General features: G+C 41.2%; 1 protein-coding gene across 6 annotated transcripts in view; it reads left to right on the plus strand.

Annotated features, from left to right (window-relative positions):
- The window catches only part of CADM1 (cell adhesion molecule 1), a 287524-nt gene that overhangs the window by 256341 nt on the left and 17937 nt on the right, over positions 1-13246 (plus strand). For 5 of the 6 annotated variants that reach the window (XM_039496484.1, XM_039496486.1, XM_039496487.1 and 2 more), the window contains one exon: positions 1853-1885. The exons of the other annotated variant lie outside the window; for it this stretch is intronic. In XM_039496484.1, the coding sequence (XP_039352418.1) occupies positions 1853-1885 (33 nt within the window). The remainder of the gene's footprint in view (positions 1-1852; positions 1886-13246) is intronic. 6 annotated transcript variants of the gene reach the window in all.

The raw sequence follows: 13246 nt of genomic DNA on the forward strand, positions 1-13246 counted from the left end.
ATTGCCAAGATAAGAACAGTATATGTTGGCAGTGGGAACAGATTAATGATGGCTTGATAATCTGTCATGCAAATCTTGGTGTAGAGTTTGTTAAATTGTGCTTTTTTTTTTTTTGCTTTGATATTTAAAGCGTGCAGACTTTGAATCTGTAAGTATTGTGTACTCCTTGTGTGATTCTCGTCTTCACTGATGGTCCAGAAATTCAAACATAGACTGTCCTTAACTAAATTACAGAAGATTAGCCCTTCATGCTTCCTATTGCTTATTCTGAGTGTGGAAAGACTACAGTTCCTATGGTTCTGAGGAGAGCATGTTAATTGAGGGGGAACGCCTATGCGAAATTGTGTACTGTAATTATAAAACTAAACTTCCTGGCTAGTTTACAGAAATTATATGTTTTGGAGTGCTGCTCTGCACTTTAACATATGCTTTTGTTCATTTAAACATTGCCTTTGTAGTCCATATGTAGTCCTTTGAAGCCCCTTTCTGATGTGAATGACTACATCTGTACTTTACTGACAGTTTGAGAATATTTTTGTAAGTATTGACAATTTACAAATACATGCTGAATAACCAGCCTATTATAGCATGCAAACAACAAATGCATGTGGTAACAATTTTCTGACCCATTCAGCATAGTTAATGAGAGTCTGAAAGCAGAACCAGTTGTAAGCCAACAAATGGAGATGGATTTTCCATTTACAGTGTTGTTGCTGAAATGTAAATAGACCCAGTAGGATAGGGAATCTTGGGAAGATAATCTAATTCCCAGGACACTCAGAGCTGAGGTGGTAGGAAGTCCATCCCAAATACAGTTTAGTCTTTATAAACTATCTATATGTTCACATTAAGCAGCAACTCCAAAAATATTTCAAAAGCCTTTAACAAAGCTTCCCAGTTTGATGTGAAGCAAGTTTTCTAAACCAATATATTCGAGGCTAGATGAAAAAAATGCAGTATATTTAACTTGTAACACATGACACTCAGCTTCCTGAAAAATAAATGCTTTCTTCAAAGCTTAGCATAAAAGACTAAAAAAGGATCAGAGATGAGGCGATATTTCTCAGCAGAGGAACTAGTAATCTCCACTTGCCGCCCCAGTATTCTGCGAAGACTTGTACTTTTCAATCAAATGAATGTCTCATTGGTGCGTGATTCATTAGAAATCAAGCAAAAAGGCCACCTACAAATTTAATAAGTGTTTCTGAGTGAATGTGGTCTGTGAAAACACCGTGTGCTAGTCCTCATCTCCCTGGTGCTTAATTGTTACCTCTGGATCAACCCTAAAATGAGCTGGATGCCTAAATTAAACCGTGCATTATAGCACTTATAGGTTTCTTGGCATCAACTGGAGGAGGGGAAACTTGAGGCTGATTGATTGACTTCTGATTGGTAATGAAGGACCTGGGGTGAACAGGCTGGAGGGGAAGATTTTAGTGAAGGCAATGTTTGAATGTATGAAACCATTTCCAGGCTTTTAGGTCTCTGTCCTAGTTTTGAGCATCTGTGTTTTGGGAGTACTTAACCAAAGAGTTGACACTGGTGGTGTTCCCCACATTTCATGTTCCCCTTAGCTCTTGACCACCAGTAAATATCCTCCTGGCAAGACTCCAGAAAAACAAAGAATTTACTGTTTTCCTCAGGCTCACAGCTTTTGAATTCAAGGCATGTCCTTTAAACAGTGCAACTCACTTCAAATGCTTTTTGCCTTTCATTTTATTATTGCTTGTCACGCAATGTTCTTTGAAAGCTTGCTCATATATTATCTGTTCCATTTTTTCCATTTTCCCTTTTTTTGCATGCCGTTCCTCCTGTTTCTTCCCTTCCTCCAATCCTCTGTTCCTGTGTGTAGACACAACGGCGACGACAGAATCGGCAATTCACGGTTGGTATCACATTCCTGTTTATCTACTTTCTCAGCACTGCTGAGTAGCAAGACAAGCTTGGGGTGGGGGAGGAGAGGAGGGAATGTAGTCTTCAAGGGAAAACATGTTTCAAGTGGACTGATCTCATAAATATAACATAATTTTTAAGGCTTGAAAGGATGTCTAGTCTTGTCATTTCTGTTGAGTTTAACCACCAGTTGTTACAGTCCTAGACTAGCAGCAATTCCCCAAACTGATGGAAATGGCATGCATGTAAGAGCAGTACAAAGGGAGCGACTGATTTTTAGTAATCCTTATTACTGGGGTAATCACATCAAAGATTAAAAAGAAATCTGGCTTTTGAAAATGTGAACTCAAGTTTAATTTTTTAAGAGATGCATAAAATTTTCAGTTGTATTTTTGGTTTGGGAAGAACTTGAATCCCTTAAGTCTGTTAGAGACAAGTGATATTTTTGATATTCTGTAGACGTTCCACAGAAGACCCTCTCGTCTCATAGGTCAGGAGTAAAGTTTTCATCATCACCTTGTGAGGAGAGCTTTTTAAAACAAACACCAACACTAACTCTTCTCATTGTCATAGCAGTCTAGCAAACCAATCCTTGTCTTCTGTTCAAATTAGTCTATCAGCTTGACAGCTTTTCTTGTTCCCTATTTTTAAACCACGTTCAAATATTCACTTCAGGCCAAAACTCCAGCATACAAAGAGCTTGGCACAAATTACTTATTTTTAAAACAAAATGACACCAAACCTGACAATTGTAATGAATTCTAATCCATATTTTGGAGGGAGTAAAGGGATTAATATTAATTCTTTTTTCATGTTGGTAATGCAACTTTTCCATGTTTCACCCTGAAATTTGATAAGCCAATACATCCATAATGTGGAATAATCACTTTCTCATCTAGTGAGACATATCTTTGGCAACAAGGAAGGGAGGAGAACTGAGATATTAAATGAATACGATAATATACAATACAAAAAGGAGTAAAACAGTCCCTGCCCTGAAGAACTTGCAATCTAATTTGCAATACATTTTTTTTCAATTCTTTTTAGGATGTTTTCATATTATTCATACACTGCCCACCTCCCCCTCTAAATTATGATCACAGTTTCTGTTAAATGCTACACATTTTCACATGGTTACAGTGGTTTTGTCAAGACTCCTGGTAAATGAATGCATTTCTAGCAGCTGCAGCAGGAAAAGCCATTGTAAAGTAACAAAGCCCAAATGACCTCATAAAACAGACTACATTGAACAAACTTTCAAGGTCAGATGAACGCAAAAAGTTATGGAACCTACTGATCATTAACATTTGAGGAGAGATTAAAAGAACTAAATATGAATACAGTGGTTGGGTTAAGTGACAGCTAAGGGGTGGACTTAACAATCCACCAATATTTGATGTGTCCAAACTGAGGGAGGAGAACTATTTAGAGGCGTACAAGTGATTAGAACTTCAAATAAAACTACAGGCAAATTCAGATGAAATAGTACTGTGGACTTTTGAAAAAGTCGGCTAAGCAAAGTTCTACAACTGTAGAAAATGCACATTCGGAGATGTGCTGAATGACTTAACACTAGCTCTTTTCTACCTCTAATCTCTGATTCAGGAATTGATTGAGATATTAAATTTCAGATTCCTAGGATAGTGCACCATTGTGCCTCTCTTAATGTTGCTTCACCACACCCCAATCCTAGTCATTAATCAGTTTTATCCAGAATTTCCTGATTTAGTGACTCATCTGAGCCCTCCAGGCTTATTTCTGTGTCATTTGTGAGTGAATGATATTACTAGACATTAGATAGACATTTTAAAATCCCTTATACTTTCAGGTGGACTGTGGAATTTAAAAATATCTTGTACTAATTAGGATGACAAAGTTATCAAAAAAATGTGTAGCCATAAAGATTAGGAGTGGTATTTCCTAAGCAGTCAATGTTGGCCAAACGCTGACTAGGAGTTTTAACATGGGCTTCTCAGGAGCAGAGTTAGGCCAGCACCGAGGATCTCCTTATATTTAGCCTCTGTTTACTTGCTCCTCCCTTCCTGATCTCATTATCAAAGTTTCCGTGCTACAGAGGCCATATCCCCTGGCAAAAGAAGTCTGGACATGTGCCTTTACAAGGCTAGTGCATACTGCTCCTTGAATAATTGGGAGTCTCTAGAGAAATATAGGGAGGCTGCATGAGCTTTATCAAGTGCCCCAGCCGCTGCTAAGACAAGAGTAAGGCCAAGACTGAGTCCTGAATCATAGGCTATCGGGGTTGGAAGGGACCTCATGAGGTCATCTAGTCCAACCCCCTGCTCAAAGCAGGACCAATCCCCAGACAGATTTTTGCCCCAGATTCCTAAATAGCCCCCTCAAGGATTGAATTTACAACCTTGGATTTAGCAGGCCAATGCTCAAACCACCGAGCTATCCCTGATAATAGTGCGCTTGGCACTTACTGAGATCACCAGACAGGTCCTACTGCTCATGCAGCTTAAAACAAAATATTTGAAAGACTTTTCCACCTTGATTTTACTACATCTGCCAAGTCATAAGCTTGAGATTGTTTCCATAGAAACCATTGGCAATATTAGAAACATCTGAAACGGAGCAGGCTGTTCAGGGAATACACATGGCTTGACTTTGGAGTAAATCAAGTTCTTCCTTTTTTTTATTTTCCTTTTACCAGTGCGGTTTGATTCTATACTAACCATAGTGAATTGTGTGAAACCCGCTCACCGTAAGGATTTTAGGTTACTCGTTCTCCTGATGTTTGATCAGTACTTTCCAGCCTGAGAAGAGTGGCTGGATTGGAGGCTTTTCCCATTTTAATTCCTCTTGATGTTAAAGCAAAAATAAGAAACTAAAACATATTATGGGGATGCCATGCCTCAAACCTTAGGGATCTGTATAAGAAAAGCTTAATATGTCTAGTTGTAGGATACCTGGTTCATATAACGCCCAAAATGTGTACTAACATCTTTTTGGTGTCTAGCTGAAATCATAGCCATTTGCAAGTAAAGCTGTTCTTTGCGTCACTGTGGGGAGGGTTAGAAGGGTCTGCCATCCTGCAAATTAGGACTAGTAAACTAAACCAAGATTGACATCTTTTGTCTGAAATAACACTTGCATTGATCTCTGGGAGAACCTGGGCTAGTGGGAGGGAGCCCCAGAGGTATCAAAATGAAGTCATTGAATCCATAACTGTTGTGAAGGGTTGATAGTGGTGTTCATGTTGCAGAAGGAAATTGCATTAGAACACAGTTGCAGCAAAATAACAAGTATTTGTTAAATAATTAAAGCTAGTAGTAGATGTAGTTAACTGTTTAGGGAAAGCCCTGAGGGTGCTCCATTACGCCAAGAAGCACCTGTTTTTCAGTATGTTAATCTACAGGTGAGAAAGCTGTCAGGTCTTATCACAGAAACAACTTGAATGACAAGATGTGCTAGGCAAACTAGCTTTGACAGTCTTTTCAGCCTTAAAAATTTACCTGAACTCCACAATACCTCCCTCTTAAAGTGTTTTTTCCCTATGAAGACTCTTGGGTTTCTTTCCAAGCTTGTGTTGCTGGAGTGTGTATGGAGTATACCAGATGTTTATGTATGTTGGCCATTTGTTCTTACCAATCTGAGTGAGCATGTACACGAATGATTAGAAATGCATGGGCATGATATAAAACCAAATGGATTTTCTCCAAAAAACACTTAAAATTAATTAAAAATTTAAATCCAATAGATTGGTAGTAAAGAAAATGTGACCGTAAGAGTGGAATTTACAGCTAGTGAGACGTACAAAACTACAATCTCAGAAAGGTTTTTTTGAGTGATAATGATTTTTGGAGTGTATCCTAGAGACCTGGAAAAGAGGAGCCACGTGTGTGAGTGCGTGAATGCGCGTGTGAGAGTGCGTGTGTGCATGTAAAACAATAGCCAAAAAAACCCTGCCATTCCTATTTTTTCATGGTACAGAATTTGCAGCAGTAATGCATGAGTAACTTACAGCACGAACTTTATTAACTCTTCTGTTTAAAAATGAAATAACTAAATTTTCTTGTGCATTTTTTTTCCTTTCTCTGCACTGTTTATTATCAGAACTCTAATAACAGCATGGTCATGGCTGGCAGTAGTGCTTGTGTTTCTGCTGCACTGCGGTAAACTGGTTTTACTGAAAAAATTTAAAAATCCACTTTCCCTTTTGATTTTTTCACTTCATGGTGCCAGTGGGGCTGATGCTCCCCCATGCATTTTGAAATCCCAATTCCCTGCATCAATAGAATTAATGTGAGGGATGAACATGGTATAGCAATGGCAGAAATAATTAGTTTAACATCTAATCCCATAGACTTTGGAGAATAGGCCAGGTTCATTCCCACCCACCCATCCACCAACATCTAAATTTATTTGCTTTAACAGCTTAAAGTCTTTGTTCCATGGTAGGCTTAGGAGCTTAGCCTCATAGGTCATTTGCCCTATAAGAAACGTCTCTATATAATTGTCAAACTCATTCTTTTACCGGCTATATAAAGAACGCATGTATCTGAGGCCATGCTTTTGTTCATAATGCTCGGTGTTCCCACAGCAAAGACAATATCTGAACTTCATAATTTTCTCAAGTTCTTACCTCGAGTCAGTTTTAAACCAGCCCTAAACCAGTTTAAAAAATAATTTAAAAACCGGTGCACATTGTACTTCACTACGAATGGCATATCCATTCTACATGTGTACATATTTATCTGAATACATAAAAATAACATTCAGGAACTGTAATTCAATCAAGGGATCCTGCTAACAGCATATACATTGCAAAAGTGCACCCTGAAGAGGCTAATGAATGGAGGAGAAGTTTTCAATGGCATTTCAGCTATAATATTTAGCCAGGGAACAGTAGGTTACCATTTTAGTGCAGACAGAACTCCCACGAATAATAGCAAGGAAATAAATTGGTTGGAAAAACCCCTCCTAAAGCTGACAAAGCAGGAAGACAGAATTTCATAATAAAATGTCTGTGACACCAAAGTCTGGTTAGAGGGTGGGGGAGGAAAAAAATATTATCCATCTCAATGTTGTAGATATTCATGCTAGCTAAGAAGGGGAATAGGTAATTGGTAGCACATGAGGGGTTGTTGATGTTGAGGGTAACACAAATGTCCAATGGGTTGTTAAGTTACTGTTTCCTTTCTAACAGTTACCCACTCTGAAACTCAGGCTTAAGATGGCATCCCAAACTGAGCCATCCAAAAGCACTAACCACTTTTGAGAATCTTGGCCATATAAACAGTACAGTAAAGAACAATCTCATGCTGGCTTCTGTATTGACATAATAGGACAACAGTGGTGCCTAACTGCTATTTGTTCCATTTGAAAATATTCTCCTTAATATATAACCCTAATAGTGAATATAATAATTTACCTTGCATGTCCAATCTTTGGGGCAATTTAAATAAAAGTCACAAAGATCTTTACGTATGTTTTAAGATATCTTTAGACTGGCGTGAAATGATTAACATAAAATAGAGCCATAATTTGATATTTCCTGTCTTATAAGCAAAGAAAATAATTGTTGCTTTAAAAAATAGAGATTATTTATGGAACGCTACACAATGTTATTTTGTCAATATAAATCTGAATAAATAGATGTCATACTAACGTAATCACTGAAATATCTGTACCTGGGAGAGATGAAACTTGTAACTTGATGTTTTCACTTTTTTAAGTTTTATTATTTGGCAGCAAAATCGGAGTGAAAAGTTAACTTTCATTTATTTAAAGAAGTTGCAGAAGACTTCGCATACATTTTAATCAGAAATGAAGAGAAAGGACTTTAATAGTCGATATGAACGTTTAATGAGAAAAATCAAGTAATTTACCACATTTAAAATGCCTCGCAACAGGTTTTAATACTGTTGGGTGACATTTTTGAGTGTACCAGGTGTGGGTAGAAACTGAATTGCTGAATTGTTAAATTTCCTTTTGAAAAAGATTCTTTGCTTCATAAAAAATGCAACATTGCCCTTTTTTCATTATTGAGAAAACCAAGTTCCCTTTAAGTGAAAGAGAACACAGTACAGAAGCAATTTTAGTGAGATAAAAATTGAATGGCTGCTCTTCAGGGTACAGGTTTGCATATCTAATTCTTCTGAGAGTCAACTCCTAATTATATTTATACAAAGATGATCATATTACAGTTAAAAAATGTGCAGCTTCCTGAAATCTAACAGTGGTGCGAAAACAAATTTCATGCCATTAATCTAAATGGTTTTCTACGTTAGTAGATAATTCAAGCAGTAGATTCCAAATGACGTGGTGTATTTAAAACACTATGTCATTGAAAATGACAGTTTCATCTTTAATGAGGTGTCTGCTGCTTTCTAATGGGGAAATTTTGCAGATCAACAATATTGTATAAACATCTTAATCTTTATTATAAAAAAAACCACCTCTATACCTTCTTCCTAAAATCCCTCTCCACTCAAAAGAGAATTTGAAGTAAACACAAGCGCTAAACTCCATTTTTGCCATTCTTCAATAGCAACTATCCTTATAGGAGCATATATAACATTATTTGATACTCATTGGACCACATAAATGAGAGGGATTAGCTTTCTGAGATTTGCAACTATATTGTTAAGGTCCTTTTTGTTGCCCATATATCATTATTATTTGAATAATGGTAATGTGTCTTTATGCAATGGATAAAGTCATTTCTGCAAGAGAACACTTTCAACCAATGAAATCTCAGGAGACTTGGATATTTCTGCTCATACGGCTAAGGCTCTGTCCACTCTTGGAAAGAGCAGCAATCTGTTGTCAGCAGTTTTTAAGTAATCCAGTGCTGGCCATCGTTTGCCCTTGTCCATGCACACCTGATGTGGTCAGCAGCAGTTCAGCTAAAACCACACTATTTCTTAGTGTATATAAATCTGAGTGTACGTTCTTTGGGATCCAGTCACTTGGAACAGCAAGTACCAGTTTACTTCATCGCACTGGGTGTTATCCCTTAATTAAATAGGTTTCTTTGACCTTCGGATACTTTATTTGTGCTGACACTTTAATAAAGTAGTAAAGAAAAAGATTGTCCTCGCTGAACTAAATTTTCTATGCTTCCCGTCAACCCCTCAAAAAATCTTTTTACAAACACACTAAAAAAAGATACAACTGTTCAAACCAAAGCTAGTTGGGTTGTAGTGGTAGCTTGCAATAGCTCTTAGTATTTAAAGGTCACAGAAGGGGTTTATCCTGCCTAACTGATTTATCAGCTTTGAGGATACTTTTCCACAAACGGATCAAGTTTTGAAATTAAAAAGAAAATCATTTTCCGTATCAGATTTTTTTCACTGAAGATAGAACCTGCAATCTGCTTGTACAGCTGCTTTGCAGTTTTGAAATGTGCTCTTCTTTAAGTGACTCCACATGTCCATTCCACTGTAGGTGCACGTCTCATGCACAGTTGTTGAAGATTTTTTTCCCCTCAGCAGTAGCCATCGGGGGTAGTATGAGTGCCATTTGGTGCCTCACGCCACTGCATGCAGGTACAAAGGGCCATGCTACCCTCGAACCCACTTAGTTCCTTCCTCCGGCTAGTAATGGTTGTTGGAGCGCTGAACTTTGTATCTGCAAGCCTTCCTCCTTTTATTGTACACAGTGTCTGTAGAATTAGTTTTTAGTCTAGTGTAGCGTTTGTACATATTTTGAATAAACTTAGAATAAATCTGCACTTACGAGCGGGGTCGACGGCGGTGAGTCGCTCTTCTCTCGGATAAACTATTCGCGTAATCTCTGGGCGATAGTTAGAGAACTCGCGCGCGCTGGCTCCACCACCTCAAAACCACCAAGCGGTGGCGGAGGAGTCGCCGACGGCGGACGCCCGATTCAGCGGCGGGTGGCCAGTTCGCAGTGGAGTTTAAGTATTCTACGTTTCTGCTTCGCTATTCTGAACTATTAGCGTGATTTCATTCTTCCCGCTAGCCCCTTCCTTAGGGTAGCGTTTTTCTAGAGTGGGCTTCCGAGCCTGGTATTGGGCTAAAAGCATCTGTTCCTGTCTTTGGGGCCTGTTACTCATGTAACAAGTCTTGTGTCAGTGAGCAGCCCATGCCCCATCTGCCTGAAGCATCTGGGAGAGGTGTATGTGAGTGACAAATGTCATGTCTGTAGAAGGTTCAAACCCCAATTGAAAAAGGATCTGGCTGCCAGACTCAAGTACCTGCTTCTGGAATCTGTGCTTCGCCTGCCCTCAGAATCTTCCCACTCTGAATGCGTATGAGCACGTCTGAGTCAGGAGTGCTCCCCGTTAGGAGTCCAGAGGCAGATCCTCATTGCTGATACTCAAGAAGAGACAGCATGAGTCTCTCAAACACTCTGTATTGGGGCCTTCGAAGTCTATGGTGAAGGCATTTGAGCAGAGGCAAGAACTTAAAGGTGCCCTCAAAGAGGAGGCATCCCCAGACACAGTCAGTAAGCCAGGAGGGATTGCTGACTCCAGAGGCTGGGACAGGTCCATTGCAACCAATCCCCGAAGGACCAGCACGCCTTTTGGTACCATAGACTCCGGAGCCCTTTCTGGTGCTGTCTACAGCCGAAGCTTTCGAGGCAGCCAGCGAGTTGCTTAACCTGTCGGTGGCAGCTTCCCCTGATGTTTGGGTATCTCACCTAGTACCAGGGTTGGAAGCACATGGTCCCAGTTCCAACCCCAGAGCACCATTCAGTACTGGTGGCTTCTGCCGTTGTTGCCCCTCTCCATAGGGCTCTATCTAGAGGAAGCCAGCAACGATCTCACCGACACCCCCATCTCCAGACTCAGAACTAGCCTCCCCAGTACCGATGGGGTCAGCTCCACTGTGATCTGAGGTAACGGAGTCCATCGGATCATGTGTTTCTTGCCCCAGGCATGCCCAGCAACCCGCAGTGGGGTACCTGCCCATCATGGTACTGGCCACAGCCGCAGCACTCAAAGGACCCATGATCTGCACATAGCTGGGCCCTGCCTCCATATCAATGGACCTTTTGGAACCCTAGGGGCTTCCTTCCGTGTTCTAGAGTCTCTTGGCTCCCTTCCCACCCTTACACATCACCTTGATGCTGGGGAGCATCTGCAACAAGGTGAGTCTTCCCTCCTCCAGAGTCCTGCAGGCGGAGCTGCGTGCTCATGACTGTCCTGTGGAGGAATTAGAGGAGGGACCTCCTCAACAATCCTGAGCTGCCTCCTCTTCATCATCTGATGAGGTGGTAGTGACTGAGCCAAGCTCTCACCATCCCATTGATTTCAGAGCTCACTGAGACTTTGTTGAAGAGGGTGGCTGCAGCTCTGTATCTCCAACCAGAAGAAGTACAGGAAAGGTTATGCAGGCTTGTGGACATTTTAGCCTCTGGAGGACACTCTAGGGTAGCTCTCCCTATTCATGAGGCTATCCTGGAACCTGTCAAGGTTTAATAGCAGACTCCATCTTCCCTGCCAACCACTACTAAAAGGGCGGAGAGAAGATATTATGTCCCTTCACCGGGGATTGGAGCGCTTCTACAGTCACCCTCCTCCAGGCTCCCTGGTAGTTTCTGCTGCTAAAGGAGGAGAGAAACAAACCTCAACGTCTAAAGGAAAAGAAGCAAAAAAGCTAGACCTGTTCGGCAGGAAGCTTTATTGCACGGGAGCTTTACAGCTTAGGGTCGCAAACCAGCAGGCTCTGCTGGGCCAGCACAGTTTCAGCCTGTGAAGTATCCTGAAGTTCAGAGACAAGCTTCCTGATGAGGCAAAAGCAGGAGTTCACTTCTATGGTGGAGGAGGGCAAATTTGTTGCCAAGACAGCTTTGCAAGCGAGCCTGAATGTGGTGGACTCTGTGGCTCGAGCAATGGCTTCAATCATCATGCTGCATGTTCATCTTGGCTGCAGTCATCAGGTCTTCCCCCACAGGTGCAACAAACCTTTGAAGGCCTCACACTCTTTTCCGATAAGACAGAGGAGAGGCTTCATAGTCTTAAGGATTCAGGAGTGACCTTTAAGTCTCTGGCAATAAGTAGCAATAAGAAAGCCGTTCCATCCAGAGCTTTCCCAATACCTTCATCCCTTCTTGCCATGTACCCAGAACCTCTCCACAAAGAGAAGTTACAAGAGATGACCTCCTCCTCCCTGCTCTTCTGCAGCTGCCATTCTAGGCAGATTGAGTCCCCTGAACAATCCTTTTGACCCGTTGATTAAGAGCAGTATGCTACTCCCCACAGTGCCATCTTTCCCCACTCCAATCACCTATCCCATTTCTTATGTGTTTGGACTCGCATCAACATGGACCAGTGGGTCTTATGGACAGTAGAACTGAGGTACACCCTTCTATTTATTTCTGTACCCGTCACTCTTTGGGGACTACTCTGATGAGAGTGTGCTACTTCAGGAGATTCAATCTCCTCTCCTCATGGTGCCCATGCAGAAAGTTCCATGCCCTTCAAAGAGAAGGGATTTTATTCCCATTCCTTCCTAATCCCAAAGGCAAAGGGAGTATCGGGCGTATTTTAGATCTAAAGCAGCTAAACAAGTTCCAAAAGACAACACGATTCCGGCTGGTTATTCTAGCAGCTGTTATCCCTTCCTTAGATCCTAGGGACTGGTATACTGCTCTTGACCTAAAGGATGCTTATTTTCATGTGGTGATTCACCAGAGCCACAGAAAGTTTCTCAGATTCATGCCTCAGAGAACAACAGGGTTGGCTAGCCCTTGTGTACTCGCCGGCCCATCGTCAGTTGACCTGGTAGTTCAAGTATCTGCTCAGATTTTGTCCTTCCTGGGGCAGGGTAGAACCTGCAATTGTTGCTTCTCCATAAGTCATTCACTCTAGTCACAGATGCATTGGATCTAGATTGGGGAGCTCACTTAGGTCCCCTTCAGACTCAGGGCCTTTGGTTTCTTGATGATCTAAATCTCCATATAAATATCGGGGCACTTCGGGCCATCTGTTTGGCTTTCGTGGTGTTCCTTTTGTGTATTGAGGGGCGGAATTTGTTGGTACTCTTAAACTGCGCAGAAGCCGTGTTCTAAGTATACAAACCAGAGAGAGCCCATTTAACAACGTTATGCCAGGAAGCAGTGCTCCTTTGGAATTTCTACATCGCCAGTTCTCTCAACCTGAGAGCTGCTTACCTTCCCGGAGTTCAAAACACTCTGGTATACTGCCTGAGCAGGTCGTTTGCAAATCACCACGATGGAATCTGAGCCCAGATGTGTCCAGGTCCATTTTCCAGCAGCAGGGAACTCCCCAAGTGTGGACCTGTTCACGAGAAGAGCAAACAAAAAAGTCATCTTTTTATTCCTGAGCAATTCACAGCCCAGGTTCACTGACCGATGCGTTCCTCTGACCCTGGTCAGAAGACCTTTTGTGTGCTTTCTC

This window comes from Mauremys reevesii, linkage group 12 (genome assembly GCF_016161935.1).
Source record: "Mauremys reevesii isolate NIE-2019 linkage group 12, ASM1616193v1, whole genome shotgun sequence".
NCBI lineage: Eukaryota > Metazoa > Chordata > Testudines > Geoemydidae > Mauremys > Mauremys reevesii.